Raw genomic sequence first — 21,736 nt, 5'->3', positions numbered from 1 at the left:
AGTGAGGACTAATGAACAGTGAGTATGGTCAGCAGGAGGTTCCATCCCTGACCTAAATACACGTCAAAATGTTGATCTCAAAATGAGCACCAAAGCTCATCACAAGTGTCTGACAACACATGGCCTGCAGCTAGACAAAGCTGACTCAATGCTCTGTCTTTACAAAACTCCAGCTACCAAATACACACCAAACTGGAATTTCCATGAGCGCGAAACCAAAGTAGCATACCCAAAGGTTCCTCTAAACAAAGGCTCACAAGCCAACCAAGTCGTCCCAAGACGCACATCACAAAGGGGCAACCTAGACCACATCACCAAAGCTCACCAACAAAACCAAACAAAGCATGAGCTGTAGCGTTTGCTTCCAAAGCTGCTTGACCAAGCTGCAGACAACATTTAAGGTAACAACTTCCTCACTAGCAATGTTCTAATTCCTCACCCTCCAAACTAAATTTTACCATGAACACAAGCATTTTGAGGCATGCCAGGCTTCAAGCAAGTTAACTCATAAGACCTGACAAAGGACACGGATCTATCTCACAATCCTAGCCATTGTACAGTATTTTGAAGTTACAAACCCACAAAAACAACCACCGAAACATGTGCAATGATAAAATCCAAAGAGCCACCACAGATCCCAGCTCCCCGGTCCTATCTAACTAGTCAACATACTAGCTAACTAGTCTCAACCCTAGTCTTCAGTTCATACTTGTGGTGGGTACTTATGCACTGATTCCACCGGAACCGAAAAGCAACCAGAAGCTGGCGACCCTCCAGAGACCAGGGAAATCCTCCCAAGACATGTCTTCATCCACGTTGTGAACGCTCCGTACCGTACTCGGGCACGGTTCGTCGATCCGTAATCGAGTCATTAGGTACGATTGATCCGTACCGTGCCCGAGTACAATTGCCCCCCCTCTCTGCTCAGCTTTCACATTAGTAAAGTTGGTCTGTACCCGAGTACACTTGCGTCATCATCCACGTGTATTTGTTTATGTTGAGATCAGCTGTTCTAGTGGCGGAGCATCGTAAAACACTTCATTCAAACTGGACAGAAACTAAATAAAACTCACCAACACCGTCGTCGTTACTCTTTCAAACAATCACCAACCTTGGTTTGCTCTAAATAAACTTTTATTTCATCCAGTTTGATGTGAAAGTAGGACGACTCCACACGTTGTCTTGGGGACAAGTGTATTCGTATCCGGGCCCGGGTCCCTAATGTGAAAGCACCCTTGAAAAGGTGGTCCTTTTGAAAAGGTACGGTTCATGTGTACTCGGGTACGGTTCGCATCAGGTGTGGGAGCCAACCGTACCGAAACACGGAAGTGGACCGCTATTTAACGCGAGTAACTTTAGCAGTCAGCGAGTAGTTGTGAAAGGGCAGACTTTATTCAACGCCGCCGGTCTCCTCCGAAATCTGTATCTGCGTGCAGCATGCGCCGATCTCATCCTCTGAACTGCACTGCTGTGGGTGATAAAGCAGGAAGGCCGGCGAGATGTTCCTTAAAATATAAACAATAGTAGGTGATGTTTGTTATTTTATTTAGCTAGTTTAATGGTCTACCTCTGAAGAACGAGAGCTGCTCAGCGGGTAGAGAGAGAGACAGCGGGGAGAAAAACATTATGTAGAGTCGGCATATTTTCACATCAAACTGGGTGAAATAAGAGTTTATTTCGATCAAACCAGAGTTGGTGATTGTTTGAAAGAGTAACGACGACGATTTAGGTGAGTTTTATTTTGTTTCTGTCCAGTTTGAATGAAGTGTTTTACGATGCTCCGTCACTAATAACAGCTGATCTCAACATAAACAAATACACGTGGCTGATGACGCAAGTGTACTCGGGTACAGAACAACTTTACTGATGTGAAAGCTGAACGGAGAGGGAGGGCAATCGTACTCGGGCACGGTACGGATCAGTCGTACCAAATGTGAAAACACCCTGGGTGAAAACAACAAACTGATTAGTCTCCTGTTGAGATCAACCACTTCAGCCTTCAGAGGGGATGTATGGCTCCTCCGAACTAATGCAGCTATACTCTCCAAAGCACATGCTTATTAAAGCTCAAATAAATGGGTTTGCAAACTTAATTTCTTGGCCAAATAGTGCTCTCTTCCAACATCCACCAAAAACAAACTCCACAAAAGTAACCACAGTTAACCAGCCAGAACAAAAAACCTTGCGATGTACTCCTAAAAATCTCAGTCACAATGCTAAATATCAAAGGCACTTAAATCTGTACTCCTCAATTTAGAGAATACAGATAACTTATAAGATCGCTTCCTGAACAGATTTCACGATCATCAGATGGATTTATAGTAGTTTAGCTATTGAAATCATGCTAAAATCACATAATCCTGCGGTTGGTTGGTTTGCTTTCACACCACAAGCGAACCGCATCAGAGTCCGCTTGGAAGCAGCTTAACAAGCGGTCTCGGTTCGGTTGTTTGGTCTGCACCAGGGTTTGATTGACAGCTTTGAACCATTTGAGCCACATGGACCATAAAAACTGAGCAAACAGACCTGAATTTGTTTAAACCAAACCAAAGGGGTTAGATGTGAAAGCACCCTAAGATATGATTGGACAGTCTCTGTTTGGGAGAGGAGTCTAGAGCTTGGTCAATAGGAGGAAGTCAGAAACTTGGAATCAGCCTCTACTGTGGAAATAATGTAGTGTCCATTTTTGTAACTTTTTGGATTATTATGTGGTGCAATGATAAATTATATTCCATGTGTCTGGTTATATGTGCCATACATGTTTTAGGGGTGTTTCCTGCAATATGTCTTTACAATGGTTAGATCAGATCCATAAAACAAAGGCAAGAATTCTCTATAGTTGTAGAAATCTATTACTTTATTCAATTTGACCTGAAGGGGGTGGTGTAATTTAATAATAATATAATGCTTGCTGCTGCCATGCCCTTCCTAATATAGTCCCAGCAGTGTAATGCTGGCTATATAAAACAGTATAGTGTGCATTTTGTTTTGGTTCAAGACCAAGATGATCTGGAATTCACTGATAGCTCTCACAGTACTGTTCCCAGCAGCGCATATGGAGACAGTTTACCTCCTGAGGACTGTAGCTTGGCACCGCATTGTAACTTTTGTGACCGTTTACCTACTGAAATGCTTTATCACATCCAATTGTGAAGCCCTGGAGAGCTACTCTAAGCACAAATGTAATGCACATGAAACTCAGTGATAGCTGTTACCACAATAGAGCCCCACATGCGAATGGAAACCCTCCTGTGAACAATAGTGTTGCTCTGGCTGCTGCTCGCCAAGTAGTTTGCCATGTAAATATGAAATAAATAACAGTGACTGGGCTATTTCTCCACTGTGCTGGAGGGCAGTGAAAGCTCCGTCCACATGTAAGTGATTTGGAGATTTATCTGGAGTCAGTTCAGTACCACATGCTGGTGCTAAGCCCTTATCTTCTATTGTTAAATTAAATGCACCATGGGCTACGTGCTGATTATCTGACGGATGAGACTGCTCTCTTTGTGGTAAAACTGGCTTCTTTTGTTCTTAACCCCTTAACACTCTGACGAACAAGAAGATATCTGGTATCATATCGAATCTAAGGACTCCATTGGTACCAACCGTGTTATGTTAGCTTGTCGGGAAGAACGCAAAACATCGCTATGAAGTTACGCAAAATTTTGGTGAGGAGAGAGATGTGAATGTAAATGAGTTCTATGGGTACCCACGAGTCTCCCCTTTACAGACATGCCCACTTTATGATAATCACATGCAGTTTTTTGCATGCAGTACAAATGTGTTATTTTCGCCTATTCTAAATGATGTATTTAAATATTTCTGCATACTGGGGTCCACAAACAGGAATTACATAAATTGGGTATCACTGGATAGCTGACACTCTTGTGGATCGAAATGATGATGTTAGCCCCCATAGAAGCCATTTCATTGTAGTGAGACCATTTTTTTAAAACTTGACCTTACTGTATAAAATGACCTGTGGTGACCTCTAGGATAATCACAGCCTCGTGAAACTTTATAGCCACAAACTAGAGACCTAGAACATTCAGAGGATGGATGGATCAGACTAGAGACCTAGAGCATTCAGAGGATGGATGGATCAGACCAGAGACCTAGAGCATTCAGAGGATGGATGGATCATACTAGAGACCTAGAGCATTCAGAGGATGGATGGATCAAACTAGAGACCTAGAGCATTCAGAGGATGGATGGATCAGACTAGAGACCTAGAGCATTCAGAGGATGGATGGATGGCTGAGCAGTTTCCAGAACAGAAGTGCTCACTATCCAATCACTGAAAAATGTAATTCTTGCAGAAATCTCCAAATGTCAAAAGTTTTTTTTATCCCAAATCACAGCATGTCCTCTTCTATGGTGTTCCTCAAGGTCTTGGTGTGTTAATGTGGTATTTTGGAGAAATTATTGATAATTTCTGTCATACTCCAGTGGTAGAAAATGGTTAAATTCAGCACCAAAATCTGTGTAACAAATGGTATCAACCCAAAATTGCTGCAACAATTTATGAGACATAATAGATCATGGGAATGGCCATCATATACATTGATCATAATGTTCTCAGCCCTTATATACTTTCCAATTTTTTTTTATTTATTCTGTCATATTTATTTCTGATTTATGACTAGAACAACTTGACACAGTGCTGAGCTGCATCTCAAATTAATCTTCAGGTTCCCAGCTTTCAGATGATGTACACCACTTCTATGTGGCATCTACCCCCTGTACCCCACCACTACCCCTCTAAAAAAAAAAAAAGGATGACATCTGATAAACCGATGGCAAGCAGCAATATGTTTTCATGATCCAACCCTCTAAAGCAAGAGAGTAATTCCTCTGTTGGATCCATGACATGAAAAAGTGATCTCAAAAGAACAGCCTCGACAACCAAAAAGCACTTGCTTCAGCATTTTGGTTTGTGAGTTATTAGAGGCAGTGTTGATCATTTGTTAGCCAAAGAAAACACTTCTCTGACAAATCACCTACTCCACATTCCACACTACTTCCTGTAGAGTGTTTAGTTTTCTTCCCCACGGGCTGCCATTGACAACAATGTCTCAATGCTTCTGTGTGTTTATGCATGATGATTGAGTCTTACCCGAGGTTGAGCCTCTCTGTGTCTTTAGGAAAGGTTTTTGGTATGGTGGCGAGGTGTCTGAAAGTACAGTGGACCTCTTTAACGCCCGGACAGCTACAGCTCCGTGGGCAGGATGGGATGGCATGTATGGGGGAGATCTACAGGAAGAAAAGGCCGATAAGATCAGAGGAAAGGTCAACAACAGGAAGCAATCAGATGGAGGAAGTTGGGAATGACACAAAAGAGAGAGCAGAGAAGTAAATGAGGGAAGATATGATAAGGGAAGTATGAGAAAGCAGTGAACAGCAGATGCAAATTCAGAAATTCAGAAAAGATGAGATAAGAGAAGGAGAAGCAAACAGATGAGTTCAGACCTGTGTAGGCACTGACAGTTTGGATAGAAATCAATTCTGACAACTCCACTTTAGGCTTATATAAAATAGACCAGGGGTATTAACATTGTGCCCTCCTGTGCTCAATTCCATCAAGATAAATTAAAGATTTTCTTAGAAAAACTGTAGTTTTAGGAAATATACTTTATATCCTTATGTTGTGTTTTTCACCCTCCGTCAGCCTTATAACTTTAGCAAACTTAATAATGCCTGTGGCTTTTGATTGGAAACTGAATGTTATCCTAATGAATCTACATATTTTGCTGACTCTTTTTTGTACATTGAGTGTCACGTTGTAAGTTACTTTATCGGTAAAGCTTTACTGACTTAAAGAGGACCTATTATGCTTTTGTGCTTTTTCCATTTCCTTTAGTGTGTTATCTAGTTTTTTGAGCATGTAAAAGGTCTGCAAAGTTACAAAGCCCAAAGTCAATGCCAAAAGACAGAAACACTGCACCTGAACTGCTTTGCTTGAAGTCCCGCCTTTTCTTCCGTAATGTGGTGATGTCACCAAGTAACACATTTGCATATAACCTGCCTAGCGGCTAGTTTGGCAGGCCCTCAAACAAACGTAGTTACAGTATAGCTGGAGTGGAGTCTGAAAAGTTTGGTTCCATTAACCAATCACAACAGAGAGGGTCAGCTGACCAATCAGAGCAGACTGGGATTTTCGGAAAAGGTTTTTTTTTGATACAGAGGGTGAAAAGAGATGCGATGAGAAAAATAAAGCGTTTTTTGAACATTAAAGCATGTAAACATGTTCTAGTAGAAACCCAAAATACAAGTATGCACCTGCAAATAAACATAATAGGTCGTCTTTAAGCGACTAACCACTGGCTGTAAGAAGTTGAGAGCTTCTGAAGATATACCGTTTGCCAGAGCAGTGATGAGAAGAGCAGGGGAAACCACGCTGCAGCCAACCCGCACCACCACAGCGCCATGACTGGATGGCTGTCTGACCGCTCACGTCATTAATACACCTGCAGGAAGGAATGAAGTGATTTAGATGCACATATTTATGTCAACAGAAACTAAACATTAGAAACATAACATAGGAGTTATACAAAAAGGCGCACGAAAAGGCGTATGAATGACACGATAATGTGCGAGGTAATAGCGTGCAATAAGAATGCCATTCTTGCTTTCCCGATGCCATTTATACACCATGTAGTCTTTACTGACTGCAATGTAAATGCATCCGCGTAAATATGCTACGCTCAGAGCTAGTGACGTAGAATAAAAGGTGAGAGAGACTGCTTATGGTGGGGAGGCGGATGGGTCCAACAAACACAGGACTTTCAACCAGGGGTCCTTGTTTGAGACCGGGGTTTTGTTTTGTAAGTTATGTTTATGACGTTTAGGATGTTTATATGGCACCAAATGAGAACAGAAGTTAGCTCATGACATTTGTCATATACAGCAGGTCTAGATCAGATTGTTAATATTTCCTCTGTTCCTGTTACTATTTTGCAAGTAAACTATCTATCTTTATATAGCTATTACTTGTATTATCAAAATAAGCCACATTCACAAGCACAGTGCCGTAGTAGCATAGCTTTTAGTGCATGGACATACTGACATACTGTACACATTTATGCATGCATACATATTCAGCTGATACTTCATCTTTTGACTTTTGACACCAGATGAGTTCTTGAAACGGCAATAACAAATTCTCCGATTTTGTTTTTAGCTTCGGCTAGAAATGATGAAAGAGAAAATTAATATAATGATATGCAAAATGGAGTACATTCATAACCACATTACACATGCCCAAGCTGGCACAACCAAAAATGTTAGATGAGGAAAAAAAGAAAGAATGAAAAAAAGAAAGAAAGAAAGAAAGAAAGAAAGAAAGAAAGAAAGAAAGAAAGAAAATTTCGAGAAAGAAAACTCAGGTGATAGCATTAGAAAGACAGAGAAAGTAAGAGCTGTGAGAAAAAATCTCCATGGCTGAGTTAGTTGACAACTGTAGCAGCTCTCCTAATACCAAACTATTCACCCTCAAGGTTGATAAAACACATCAGAGAGGTTTGAACACACTATTAGATCCTGCCCGTCTCCAATACACCTTTCCTTGGGGGACTCAGCAGAGACAGTGTAAATGCTCTCTAATCCAACATAATCATGTTCAAAACTAGGAATACGTGTATATTTGAAGACACACAATAGACACATCATCTGTCGGCATTAGGGATTGATGACTCAAAGTCACTCTCAAATAAAAACAATAGACGGTAGAAAATAACCACCTAACATTGGCAGTTGTGGTTTGCTACAGTGCCAGGTGGTTTGGCAATCACTACGCTGGTTTAAATGTTAACAGGCTCCTTTGAGGGCATAACATACCAATTACATACAACCACACACACACACACATAGCTGACAGACACAACAGCATCTTTGTGAGGACACACATTGACATAATGCATTCCCTAGCCTCTTACCCTAACCTTAACCATCACAATTAAATGCCTGACCCTAACCTTTACCCTTAACCTAACCCTTACCCTTACCCTAACCCTTACCCTAACCCTTACCCTAACCTTAACCATCACAACTAAATGCCTGACCCTAACCCCTTACCCTAACCTTAACCATCACAACTAAATGCCTGACCCTTACCCTTACCCTAACCCTTACCCTAACCTAAACCGAATTCAATCCTGAACCTTAAAACCAAGTCTGAACCCTCAAACAGGCCTTTGAAGGTCTGTCCAAAGGTGAGGACCGGCCAAAGTGTACACTTTCCAAAAATGTCCTCACTCTGAAGGTCTAAAACTGTTATTGGTCCCCACAAAGATAGCTGTACAAGTACACGCATGTGCGCGCACACACATACACACTGTCTGATGTGTTAATAAACTCAGAAGGGAGAGAGAGAAGAAATGGGTGAAGGGAGAGAAAGAGAAGAATTCCCTGGTAGAACCAAACAACACACATATTTTGAAGTCATTAGAGGCCAGTTTGAGGTTTCTGGTTTCCACTTCAGTATCTCTGTGCTCTCTCCTCACAGGGAGGCTAATTCACCTAACAGCTGTGTGTGTGTGTGTGTGTGTGTGTGTGTGTGTGTGTGTGTGTGTGTGTGTGTGTGTTGTGTGTGTGTGTGTGTGTGTGTGTGTGTGTGTGTGTGTGTGTGTGTGTGTGTGTGTGTGTGACATTTGTGACAGGAAGACAGGAGGAAAGTGCCCTAAAGTTTGACCTGGATCATGATGTGCTATGGATATTAATGCTTCGTCCGTATCTGATAAACACATTAACTCCATAGAGGTCAGTCAGGCGCTCCGTTGATTTCAGTGGTGACCGTTCATATCGAATTAATTGTTTTCAACAGAAATATTATCATCATAATATAACAAGTGACAACTGGTGAGAAGAAGAGTAAATGTAACATTCTCAATGTAGAGAAACTCATGTTACTTGTTTAGTGCTTTGGTCTACAAGGGTCGTGTCTAGAAGGTAACCCCCAACTTGGGAAAACTTGCAAAAACTTGCAAAAAGCTCTTGCGAGATTCACTGCCCGATGACCTTTCCTAACCTTAAACATTCAAGGTCAATGCCTAACCCTAACCATTCGAGGTCAATGCCTAACTTAACTATTCGAGGTCAATGCCTAACCCTAACCATCTCAAAAGAGTTTTGCAAATTGGGTGATACCTTCTAGACACGACCGTCTACAAGGCGGAAGCCAAGGATGTGTTGGCTTTGTAGTATGACTGTGATGATGTCAGAGTGAATGGGAATCATATTTAGCCTACTGTGTTTTACATTATTGTCTAGGTTGACATTACAACAACACTTGAGTCTAGAGGCATGCTTGCAGCTTTGTGGGGCTGCAATTAGGCACAGAAGGGCTTTGAGCTAAATGCTAACATTGGCTTGCTAACATGCTAATGTATTAGTATAATGTTCACCATGTTCTCAATCTTAGTTTTGCATGTTAGCATGCTAACATTTGTTAATTAGCATTAAGGACACAGTAAAGCTGAGGGTGTCATTAGTTTTACAAATATTTGGTCATAAACCAAAGTTAACCAAATTTTGACCTGATGATGGCACTAGATGAAAAGTAGAGGACCAACTGAGTGATATTCCTAAAATCTTAATTCAAGGTCCACTTACTAGCTTTGTCTAGAGCTTTCAGCTATATCTCACGGTCTTCATTAGCAGATGAACATGAAATGCAGTTGAAATATCTGAAAAAAGCTAACCTGCATTAACTGAATCAGCCAATTGGAGGAAGCAAAAATTAGCTGGAAACACAACATTGACATATTATCACCTTCCAGTCCAATATTCATTCTCCTTTAGCTCTGTTTTTGGCCTTTACCAACTCCTGAGAAACATATCGGGTTCTTTAGCTGCAAATTGCTATCGAAATCTTAGCTAGTAGCCAACTTTGTCAGTCTGATATTTGGTAGGTAACTTGGCAGGTATTGTACAGAGGGGTTTTTAGAGCTTGCTTTTGCAGAAAATTGAACGTGAACGTGAATTGAACTTGAACGCGTGCCCTAAGCTCTGTAATGACTTTGCCACCTTGTGTCAAAGATCTTAAAAATTCATGCTTAACATTGTTAAAAAGCCAGTATCAGACATTGGACATAGCATATACTATACCTATGGCTCTCAATGAACGTCCCATATTGTCTGTGTAAATCTGGTTATGAGTTCTATAATTTAAATGACATGTTGAAAGGATATTGGATGCATTTTATTAGGTGTTACACACAGCTGTTCAGCAACCCTCACTTATATGTGTCAGGTAAGGCTAAAACCTGGCTGCAACAGCTTCTACCTTGACTTTACAGAACAATAAAGTTGTCCACTCAATCAGTCTCCAGTATTGTGGGTCATGATGATCACAGGTAAACCCTGTCAGCCAGCTAGTTCTATGCTCCTGCTCTCCCTTAATGGCTTTAACAGCTCTCCTGTGTTAGCACTTTGGAGACAGAGAGAGGACAGGAAAGGAAATCAAATCAAATCAAATCAAATCAATTTATTTTTGTATAGCATCAAATCACAACAGAAGTTATCTCAAGACGCTTTATATATAGAGCAGGTCTATGACCGTACACCATAAATGAGATGAAAGGGTAAAAAATAGTAGAAAGGAAGGGAACGGAGGTAGGAGAGTAGAGAAAGAGGAAACAGATGAGGAGAGTTGAGGAGATGAGAAAAGGGTTTCCCCGTAAAATGAAATCACTTAGTACCCCTCCCAGACTCTCACCTGACAGAGATAAAGTACTTCCAGTGAAAGAGCTAGAGCATTACACTGTCCGACCTCCTGCTTATCAAAATCATATGCTCACTGGCACATAGTGGTTCTACTCTAAGTCCTGCCAACATTCATCCTACAATCCTTTGTTTCTTTCTATATGGTCTTTCTTTCCATCGTACAATCATCTTCTGTGGTGTACTTTTAAATATGATCAGTGACTGAACTATGCAAGGAGTCAATGGCATGCTGTCACGAAGAGAAAGTAAAGGAGCAAAAAAATAAAAATGTAATGAATGAAGGATGGGCAGAACTTGTAGTACAGAATGTACTGTAGAAACCCTCCCAGTAGATCACTGGTCTTAATCTAAATCGTTAGAATACAATATGATAAGAGAATTATGTGCAGCAAAAACAAAAGGATATGTTGGTAGTAAAAAGTTGAAAAACTCAATGTAGTTGATGTGGAAGTTTACTTTGAGAAGAAACCTGAAACTGTCTCATAAGTAACTTGCAATATAAACAAACAAAAAGCAGATATTTTCCACTTATATCTTGTGGTTTCTAACCATTTATTTAGTTTTGGTTTCACCGGCCAAAGGTTTGAGATCTCCTTAGACTTGTGCCACCTCCTCAGTACACTGGAGCTAAATGGCTTAGCATATTAATGTCACAAGAAATTACATTTGATAAACTGAAGAGCTAGTGGGATAGCCTGGGAAGCAACATAGCTTTATATTTCCTTGGCCTCATTGTTGGAGCCAACTTTCTAGATTCGTGCTTGTGTCTACTACATCTGCAATGATGAGTAGACTAGGTATAGGATGTTATGCTACCAGGTATAGTAGCCAGGTTAAAAAAAGCCAGTTCCTTTTAATGGTAATGGCTAGAAGGGAACCAACAAACTGGGGAAATTCTCATGAGATTGTTAAGGTTAGGCATTGACCTCGAATGGTTAAGGTTAGGCATTGACCTCAAATGGTTAAGGTTAGGCATTGACCTCGAATGATCAAGGTTAGACATTGACCTCAAATAGTTAAGGTTAGGCATTGACCTTGAATGATTAAGGTTAGGCATTGACCTTGAATAGTTAAGGTTAGGCATTGACCTTGAATGGTTAAGGTTAGGCATTGACCTTGAATAGTTAAGGTTAGACATTGACCTAAAATAGTTACGGTTAGGCATTGACATTGAATGATTAAGGTTAGGCATTTACCTTGTATAGCTAAGGTTAGGCATTGACCTTGAATGGTTAAGGTTAGGCATTGACCTTGAATAGTTAAGGTTAGGCATTGACCTTGAATAGTTAAGGTTAGGCATTGACCTTGAATGATTAAGGTTCGGCATTGATCTCTAATAGTTAAAGTTAGGCATTGACCTTGAATAGTTAAGGTTAGGCATTGACCTTGAATAGTTAAGGTTAGGCATTGACCTTGAATAGTTAAGGTTAGGCATTGATCTTGAATAGTTAAAATTAGGCATTGACCTTGAATAGTTAAGGCTAGGCTTTGACCTTGAATGGTTAAGGTTATGATAGAACGTCGAGCAACAAGTCTTGTGAGAGTTTTTGCAAATTGAGGGTTATCTTCTAAACACAACCCAGTACAATGGAGCTAAATGGTCTTTGGCGCCTAGCATCTTAACATTACAAGAAATTGCATTTGATAAACTGAACAGGTAGTGTTGCCACTGTCAAAAGCTTTAATTAAAACAGCTGGCAGTCATATTTTCATAGCAAATTGTTTAGGGATTATAGGGATGGCCTGGGAAACAAAAGAGACAACATGCTCAACTCACGATTAAAGAAGACAGGGTTCTGGATCCTAAATGTAGATAGTTTAAAAGGGAAAGCAACATGGCCTTGTATTTCCTTGGCCTCATTGTTGGAGCTGTTTCCAGTGCGGTGCTTGTGTCGACTATGTCTGCAATGATGGTGGTGAGTATAGGATGTTATGCTAACCTGTGGGTAGTAGCCAGGTTAAAGCTGAAGTAGGCGAGATTGGAGCAAATATGATTAAAAAAAAATATTATATATTAATATAAACAAGCAGTCAGAGCTGATCTGAGGTCTGCTGTCCATCTGCCGTCTATGAGAGCCAGCTGTCAATCATTCACAAACTCCGACCAAACGGTCAAACTAGGCAGCGCTGATCAAATATGAATCAATATTCTGCTACTGTAATGCCTATTTCTCTCCTCAGATGTTTTCAGAATCATCTTGTAGTGCACGGTTTAGCTGTAAAATGAGAAAGTTAGTGACGCCGCCGCCATTGTAAAATCTGTTGAAGGAACGCCAAGTTCCGGTCACATGACACATAGCACAGCCAATATGAACGCTCTCTCTCTGAATTGACCTTTGATTGGTCAAAGTCTCCTGTCATGGTTTGGCTTAAAATGCCTACGTAAGTGAACGTTGACTTTTAGCTTCACACGGGACACAAACAGTGGTCTCCTGGGGGAAAGACCTGGGTTTGTTTGACCCATCCACAACCCCTCCCACCCGTCTGTAGTGGACTTTCTTGCTTGTTATACTTGTTATTATACCAGGTCAATCAATATACTACGTCACCTGCTCTGCGCGTCGCTCATTGTACTACGTCACTTGCTGCAGCCTTCCGTGGACTATATGTAATACGTCAAAGACAAACGTAATCCACAACAAAATACGTTTCCCTCCAAACTTAATTGAGAATGTAGGTCAGTTGTATGGGAAAATTTCAAGGAGAAAGGGCTGGTAATTGAGAGTCAGCTACACAGTTTCCTAACATGAGCAAGACGTACTATATCTCACAGCCTCAAATGCATTAGTCTAATCGAGTAATAATTGCAGTAAGGAAAAACATTACCATATGTTTTGTTTTGAAGTCGTCCAAAGCGACTGAGCGTGGCTAAAGCTAGCATGCAGCACCAACGGTCAACCACTCTTGGCGAAATGTGGTGTCTTAATCTCTTCAAACAGATCAAAAGCCAAACCAGTCTCCTTAATTCATGGTGTATTCCTTTAAGAATGTCTGAGTGAGGCCAATACATCTTTATGTCAAAAACATTACGCTGACTGCCAGCCAAGTCACAGCTGCTCTATTCAAGATAACACATGTCAAGAGAGGACTACAATATGATTCCCACATGTTTTCATGAAAGTCTGTCATATTATGCGCTGCCATACACATTCAGAAATCTCTTTCAACAAAATGTGTGTGGGGCGTCGCTATCGCATACCAACCTTGTCTCCAGAAGGTTATTTAGCAAGTTGAACAGCTATGTTTTATAATTGACAAACATTAGTATTTGAACATTTATATTAAAAATATTCAGGGGAGTTATATAATAGTCACTTCATCCACGTCGGACTTATGGGGATTTATTTGAATTTATTATATATGACTTTTTCATATTCTTTTGAGACTTCTGAGGGTAAACAGAGTCCACTTTGGTTTTAGAAGTCTATTTTATTTATGGACGTTATAAGTTTTCACTTACACTGAATATGTGGGATGAAATACAAAATCCTCTGACTGGATGTTAATTAATCGCTTCAACTATTCAGATTCCTTTGAGAGTTCCTTTCCAAGTATTGGCTGTAAATCTCTCAAAGTTTTAGCATGCTTGCTGCGTTGGCACGGAGAGAAGCTCAGGTGGCTTTTAAGCAAATCTAAAATACTTTGTACTGTCTAGGCAAAGTCTAGCGAGCTTTCTTTTTGTCTGTTGCTTATTATTACTGAAAGCTGGAGCTGGTCCCCTTCAGTCAGTAAAACAAAGCAGCGTGTAGCTAATAAATACTTATTTATAGAGAGCGTCTGTTTGCCTGAAGTGCTCATTGGTACAAATATGATTGAAATGTACTTCGCCAAAGGACCTGGTTATAGTAAACAAACTCTCCCAGAAACAGACTGTTTGACAGAGATTTCTACGTCTTTGCACACAGTATATCAAGTATAAATATTTGCAACTTCAGATGCTCTTTGAACATAATCATATGGGAATCTTGGGCAGCCTTTTTTGGTGGTGGGTGGTGGGCAAAAATAAGTTACAATAGGTCCAAAAAGCATGAAAAGTAAGAGTTTCCCATTCGTTGTGGGCAAAGAGTTGCTCAATAGATCAACATAAACAGCACTGGACTGTATCTTGCTAATTCTACTTAACACAAGTCAATCAGCTGATGAGTTACTGTGACACCAACATCTGTCAGTATGAAATCAGATTTCAAAGTGAGATGGCATTCCTTGATGTTGCAAAGATAAATATGGCTCTAAAACTGTCACTTTTGCAACCTTATGACATAACCTCAAGTTATTTAACTGACACTTTTAAATGAGGACAATTAGTCATCAGCCATACATCAACTTCTCTTGATTAACTGTTGAAAATGACACCCAATCTATGCAAACGTATTAAAACCAGAGATCTGCACAGAAAACTAACAAACTTTAACACAAACAACAGCCCCTGTTAAAGTTACTTTTCCATCTGGGAGCATTTAGCAACTTCTCATTATCAAAACTGCAAGAAACTCACCTGGAAATTCCTCCAGAAGGGGGAGAGAATAAACAGTTGAAGTACTAACTAGAACTCAAAACAAGTCCTTTAGTTTTCACTGCAGGCTGGAAAGTCAGAGTTTTACAAGAAAAACAGGCTTAAAAAAGTATCCAATTGATGTTTTAGTCCTGTGGATGTTTAAGCCATGAGCTCCCGAGGTCTGTGAACGAGAGAGCAGGAGAGGGGATGGAGCGCTTTCTCTCTGTGTGTGTGTGTGTGTGTGTGTGTGTGTGTGTGTGTGTGTGTGTGTGTGTGCGCGTGCGTTAGTTTGACCCTCTGCTGGTCCTTAAGGCATCTGGATTTCAGATTAACTTCTTTCTCGTCCTGTTCTGTAACTGTGCGGTCAGGAATGCTGCTTCTCCATCCCCTCCTACACCTATTTTCCTTCCTTCACCTCCTCCATTCATCTCCTTTCTCTGCTTTAACTATCCTTCGCTCTCTGAGACTCTCAAGTTCCATTTCACACAGGCAATCCTGGTGGACGCATTATAACTTTCCTTTCCTTTTTCACTGTTTTCTCACTTTCCTCACTCCTCTGTGTGTCTTTCTTTTTCACCTCCTCTCTCTCTACCTCTTTTCCCTCTCTGCCTGTTTTTCTCTTCACCCGCTTTCACCTTTCCAACTCTCCACCTCCCTCTTCTCCCTCTTGAGGTACATTACAGCTTTTGAATACAGATTAGCCAATTATAGCCTAATAATCTGCCTATTGATACGGAGCCAGTGCCGGCAGCTACACACACACGCTGACATGTACTTTGCAAAAGTTGGCAGGCATTCATGTGAGCTGCCTGGATGAATTGTACAGTGAATCCAACAGGATGGGAGGGTTTTAACAGTCTATTTGTCCTTTAAGCCCTCATACTGTATGTAATACCTGCAGTGTTGAAACGCCGTGGCACCATACCTCGTCTGTGTTGACATAGCAATTTACTTACAATGATTGAAGACATGTAGAAATGTGAAGTCTGGGCATGGAACGGCTAAATACGACTTTTAGACATGTTGACTGTAATAGGTTTGATCTCGTTGCTAACATTTGGAAACACTTAAGTCACTGACCTGCTCCTTTCTTGCTGGAGTCGAATTCTAAACAACATGAATAGGTCTTTTGTAGCAGAGCTCTTTTGTTAGTATGCCCACTTTTATTTGGTTTACTTCAGTTGGAGAAGAAAGAGATGAAGCCAGTCATGTGTAGTATACAAGCCAAAGCTTGTAAAACGTTTAGCCAAAGCCTGTTAGTATATTGTTGGAGCAGTTGAAGAGTTGTTTGTTTTTTCCTCTTCTTTTTGTTCCCAATACCACCCACATATTGGAGGACAGCTATCTTTATCACCCCGGTCGCACCAAATGGTGTAAGAATGCCACGCAAACTTGCCAACCCTCCCTATTCCCCCAGGAGACTCCCGTTTTTCGTTGCCCTCTCTCCGTTTCCTCCCGTGGTCACACTTGTCCTGTTTTCTCCCGATTTCCACACCTTTTTCCCCATTTGTTATCTCAACTTGTTTCTGGCACTGTACAGCGTACATAAGCCCTACCGTTTCCACCCGGACGACAATAGATCTACACCAAATGTCATTTCCCAGCGGAAGAGGGTTGCTCGCGACCATATAGACTGATCAGCAATAACATTATGACAGCAAGGGAACCCTGACCGGTCTGCGGCCCCATACGTAACAAACTGCTCCTCACTGTGTGTTCTGACACCTTTCTATCAGAACCAGCATTCACTTTTTCAGCAGTTTGAGCTCCAGTAAAGCTCCAAAAGCTGTCGTGGCACGGCGCAATCCATTGGAAATAAGGGATTTCAGAGCGCTGTGGTGCCGTTGTTGCATTGTGTCTGAAAGGGCCTTCAGTGAGTGAAAGAAGGAGAAAGAATTGGAGAGAGCTAAGAGAAAGAAATACTCAAGCGGGGGCAAAAAATGAATGAGTGAATAAAAATTGATGAATATTAGTTCACCAGAGATTAACATAAGTTCACACCAGAGTGGCAAATTATTCAGTTTTCATCCTGGAGAATTAAAGGTAAAATTAAAAGTAGGTCTATTTAACATACAAATGCTGTTACAGTGTTCTTATTATTTAGTTATTTTCATTATTTTAAAGTCACCAGAATGCAGGAAACAAAGACCCCGAGATCCCCCCTTTGGTTTTCAGATCCTCCCTATTTTTGAGGTCTCAAGGTTTGCAAGTATGATGACACGTTTATTCACAAGTCATTTCACATGCAATAGGAATGCTGTTCTTGCTTTTGGTCATGTGCACGCCATGTAGTCTGTACTGACTGCAATGTAAACGCATCTGCGTAAATATGCTACGCTCAGAGCTAGTGATGTAGAGTAAAGAGTGAGAGAGACTGCTTATGGTGGGGAGCTGGATGGGTCCAACAAACACAGGACTTTCATCCAGGAGACCTGTGTTTGTGTCACAAAGTGTTATTGAGTTATTTTGAAGTTAGGGACATTTCAGATATGTTTTATTTCTGCTACGTTGTTTCCGTACGTATTTTACTAAGTTTACATACTTATTTTAAGTCCAAATATGATGTTTGTCCTAGCCCTCAGTGAGTGGTTTAGTTGCCTATACATAACTGCAAATTGTTTTGTTGTGTGGCATAAAAATGACACGCAAAAAGAGGAGTACAACTGACACACAAAAAGGCTAAATTGCGTTCTCATGATACGCGAAATGTCCTTGTAATGTCGTGCTATTTATGCGCCTTCCTGTTGATCTTTATTCTTTAATATAACTGTTGAAGGAAATTCTCCTTTCCTCATCTAACTAAACCTAAGAAGATTAAGAAATTACATTGTAAAGCTTAAGTAATAATAAAGAAAAGTGGAGCAAGCCTCCACCTAAGTACATTAAAGTATGTAAGCGTTTTCATTTTATTTTTGTCTATGTACATGAATCTCTACATTCAATTTCGTGACTGTTTCACAAACTGCTGCACGACTGGGCTGTAAAATAGTGACAAGCACAGATGACATTGATGCAACTATAAAAGTTGTATGCTGATTTACAGAAATAACTCTTAATTTGTGTTTCTTATAAATAAAATGGCACACGAACACAACATCAAACTAAATATTGCCTCAAGATGTAACCTGAGAAACGTGACAGGATAGAGAAAGCATTCATACCAAAAGAGGGATCGCTATATTTAGATGAAAAAAAATTAATACTGTGTGCCAGCTTGACTACATGAAGTCATTCATTCTTTTCTAATCCTTAGTTGTCTCTACTTTTGCATCACTCAGCACTTTCTATCCGCACTTTTCTGATATGGAGCACCATTACACACACACACACACACACACACATACACACACACCCTTCATCAGCTCATCATAGTGATGATGGTGCCTGGTGCCAGTTCAACGGGCCAAATCTCACTGGTCATCCTGTGCCACCTTCTTTTTCTAACACACTAAACACACATACGAGTGGGACATTGTAAGAAGTAACAAACTTTGCGTCCAGTTTTGACAGGCGTCTTTTCTCCCCTCTTGTAATGTTTTTTGATGTGTGTGCATTTTGGAGCAGTATGTGCAGACGTAAACATTTTTTTTTTTTTTTTAAACTTTGATATTTATTTTGCATTTTCAGCTCTGGGCTGGACATCATGAGCATCCATACAGAATTCAACAAAACAATAAACAACAACAAATTCAGCGAACAATAAAACATGTAAACATTTCTACCGCTCATAGCTCACATGTTTACATTTCTAATTTTGTATTTTTTTTCCTTTGTACTATGCAGTGCTGCAAAACAGTCTGGTCTTTTTCTTTTCTGTATCGCAATGATCTATCAACAAAATACAGTACAAACAGTAAAGGTATAAATGTGAATCCTGTCCAATCTCTTGCAATCAATCTCCCACATACAGTAATGTGTAACTTTGTACTTTTGACATTAATATATGCCATATAGAAAAAGTGCAGCCTCGTGGATTTCAATCACTGTCATCAAAACCTTAGCCATAGTTTACACCAGAAAATACTTAATACACTGTTATGGATAAATGGCTAAGCATTTTGAATACCTTGTTGGTGAACAATGACACAAGGACTTGTCATTATGACACTGACATGTTCATTGACATAATTATTTAATTTTGAAAGATAAACTAAACTCGGAAAAAAAGTTTGGTTGATTATTTCTCTGTTGTTCCAATGCTAATGGTCATTGTATTTTACATGGTTGGAAAGCCTGTTTATTTACCTTCACAATGATGTCCAACTTGTAAGGATCATGCATTTGTGGGATGAGCAGCACAGCTGATTATGTGGGCAGCGCCCAAGAAAAACTTGCCAAAATTCTCTGCCGATGCTAAACAGTGTATTCTCCTGTTGGTGTTGACTCTTGTTTTGAGTTGTTTGGTGGATTGGATGATTGAACTCTCTATCAGTAACAAGGAACAAACAAGACATATCGGCAATTTTACACTTTATTCATTTAATGCACCGTCAGGAGCCCCAGTAGCGGTGGAAGATCCATACGCAGCCACAACAGCCTGGCACCTCCTCCTCATGCTGGTCACCAACCTGGTCACACGTTGCTGTATCTTGGTTTTGCGAAACACCAGCTTCAACTTGCCCTATTGCACGGCCCTTATCCAGATTATATGTGTCGACTATGTCTGCAATGATGGTGGTGAGTATAGGATGTTATGCTAACCTGTGGGTAGTAGCCAGGTTAAAGCTGAAGTAGGCGAGATTGGAGCAAATATGATTAAAAAAAAATATTTTCATAAAACAGTCCCTATAACGTGACAGTAGTACATGAAACAGGTAACCTGAAAAAAAATCATGTTCCTCTGTGTCCTCCGTTGTCCTCCGGTGCTCCTAACGGCATCTGCATGATTTTACAGACCGGAGGAAAACAAGCAGTAAGAGCTGATCTGAGGTCTGCTGTCCATCTGCCGTCTATGAGAGCCGGCTGTCAATCACTCACAAACTCCGACCAAACAGTCAAACTAGGCAGCGCTGATCAAATATGAATCAATATTCTGTTACTGTAATGCCTATTTCTCTCCTCAGATGTTCTCAGAATCATCTTGTAGTGCACGGTTTAGCTGTAAAATTAGAACGTTTGTGACGAAGTAACGTGCTAGATGTTCTAAAGCCTGAAAACAGAGCCGTGAGGAGGAGCAGAAGTCTAGTTTTCTCTCAGAACACTTGAATTACAATATGCTGAAAGGTTATTATGGGATTTTTGCCCAATGATGCCAAAAATATACTGCCTACTGGAGGTTTAATTTTGACACAAAAAGACATTATGTGAGGAGCAGGAGGAAGAGAATTCTGCTCAATTTCAGCCATCATTCTCAACAAAGTCACCTACTCCTGCGACAATTTCTCTTCAACAAGTGCCAAGTAATAACGACACGTATGTGGCCCCTCATCAGCCTACCCACCACCCATGACAAGCTGCACTGTTGAAAGACTCTTTCAACTGTCAGTCGGATAAACACTGGCATTAGGGCATCATACAGACTGAACTCTTTGTCCCTGCTCTCCTTTGAAAGAGACTATAATGAAATAATTTCTGTGTTCAACACCAAGCCCTGTCGTCTCCTGCTGGAATCATCAAAAGTAAGTTCATTTACAATTGTGGACTGTAGAGACCTCAGTATTATTGCTTAGGGCACTGGTCAGGGCCCCCCTCAGGGCAGCACCAAAGATCACAGGGGGTGCGCCAGGATTTGCCAGCTCTGAGTTTGTCAAAATTGGATTTGCACATGTATGACTAAAATAATAACACAATTATTGGACAATTTATACAAAAGTCTGTATAAAAAACTATTAAAAAATATATTTTTTTTGCTACTTAGTAAGCCACATTCTGTTTAAACCTGGTATTTTTGCACATTTGTAGATAAAGATCAGGCTACACTAATACTATTAGTGTTATACTATTAGTATATATTCCAGGCTGCTTAGCTCAGCCTTTCTTAGATACAAGTAGGGGGGCTTCAAGAAAAATAGGAACCACTGGTTCAGGGTACAGTTTTTGTTGGTTGCTGCATCTGCCAACTGTGTATGTGTGTGTGTGTGTATGTGTGTGTGTGTGTGTGTGTGTGTGTGTGTGTGTGTGTGTGTGTGTGTGTGTGTGTGTGTGTGTGCGTGTGTTTGCGTGTGTTTGCGTGTGTGTGTGTGTGTTTGCGCGTGTGGTTTATGTGGCCGCCATGCCAGGCTATGTTCAAGTGTCATTACTGGGCATGTTGGTGCCGGTATCTATCCATACGCTTGATTAATGATGCTGTTGAGACGGTTAGCTGTGTGTATGTGTGTGTGTATGTGTGTGTGTGTGTGTGTGTGTGTGTGTGGCCGCCATGCCAGGCCGGTGCTGTTAATGTTAGTCTTGTTGGTACCTGTAACACTACGTCTGAGGATGATGTATAAGGCTTATATGATTAAACTGGTGCATTCAGGCAAGTTTAGCTATTTTAGTTAACATATCTGTTTCATAACCAATTCAGTAGTATGATCGGTC

At 40.6% G+C, this 21,736-nt stretch overlaps 1 protein-coding gene across 1 annotated transcript in view; it reads right to left on the bottom strand.

The window, feature by feature from the left end:
- The window catches only part of LOC141774884 (matrix-remodeling-associated protein 5), a 48,122-nt gene extending 32,326 nt beyond the window's left edge, over window positions 1-15,796 (bottom strand). Inside the window, exons 1-3 of the mRNA XM_074647686.1 lie at window positions 15,218-15,796; window positions 6,357-6,467; window positions 5,117-5,253 (exon numbers count right to left, since the gene is read on the bottom strand). Of these exons, the coding sequence (XP_074503787.1) occupies window positions 5,117-5,253; window positions 6,357-6,428 (209 nt within the window). The 5' untranslated portion in view covers window positions 6,429-6,467; window positions 15,218-15,796. The remainder of the gene's footprint in view (window positions 1-5,116; window positions 5,254-6,356; window positions 6,468-15,217) is intronic.
- Between the last annotated feature and the right edge of the window lie 5,940 nt (window positions 15,797-21,736).

This window comes from Sebastes fasciatus, chromosome 10, assembly GCF_043250625.1.
Source record: "Sebastes fasciatus isolate fSebFas1 chromosome 10, fSebFas1.pri, whole genome shotgun sequence".
Classification (NCBI taxonomy): Eukaryota; Metazoa; Chordata; class Actinopteri; order Perciformes; family Sebastidae; genus Sebastes; species Sebastes fasciatus.
Note: the sequence above shows the minus strand (reverse complement) of the source record. Positions and strands in the feature narration are given on the sequence as shown.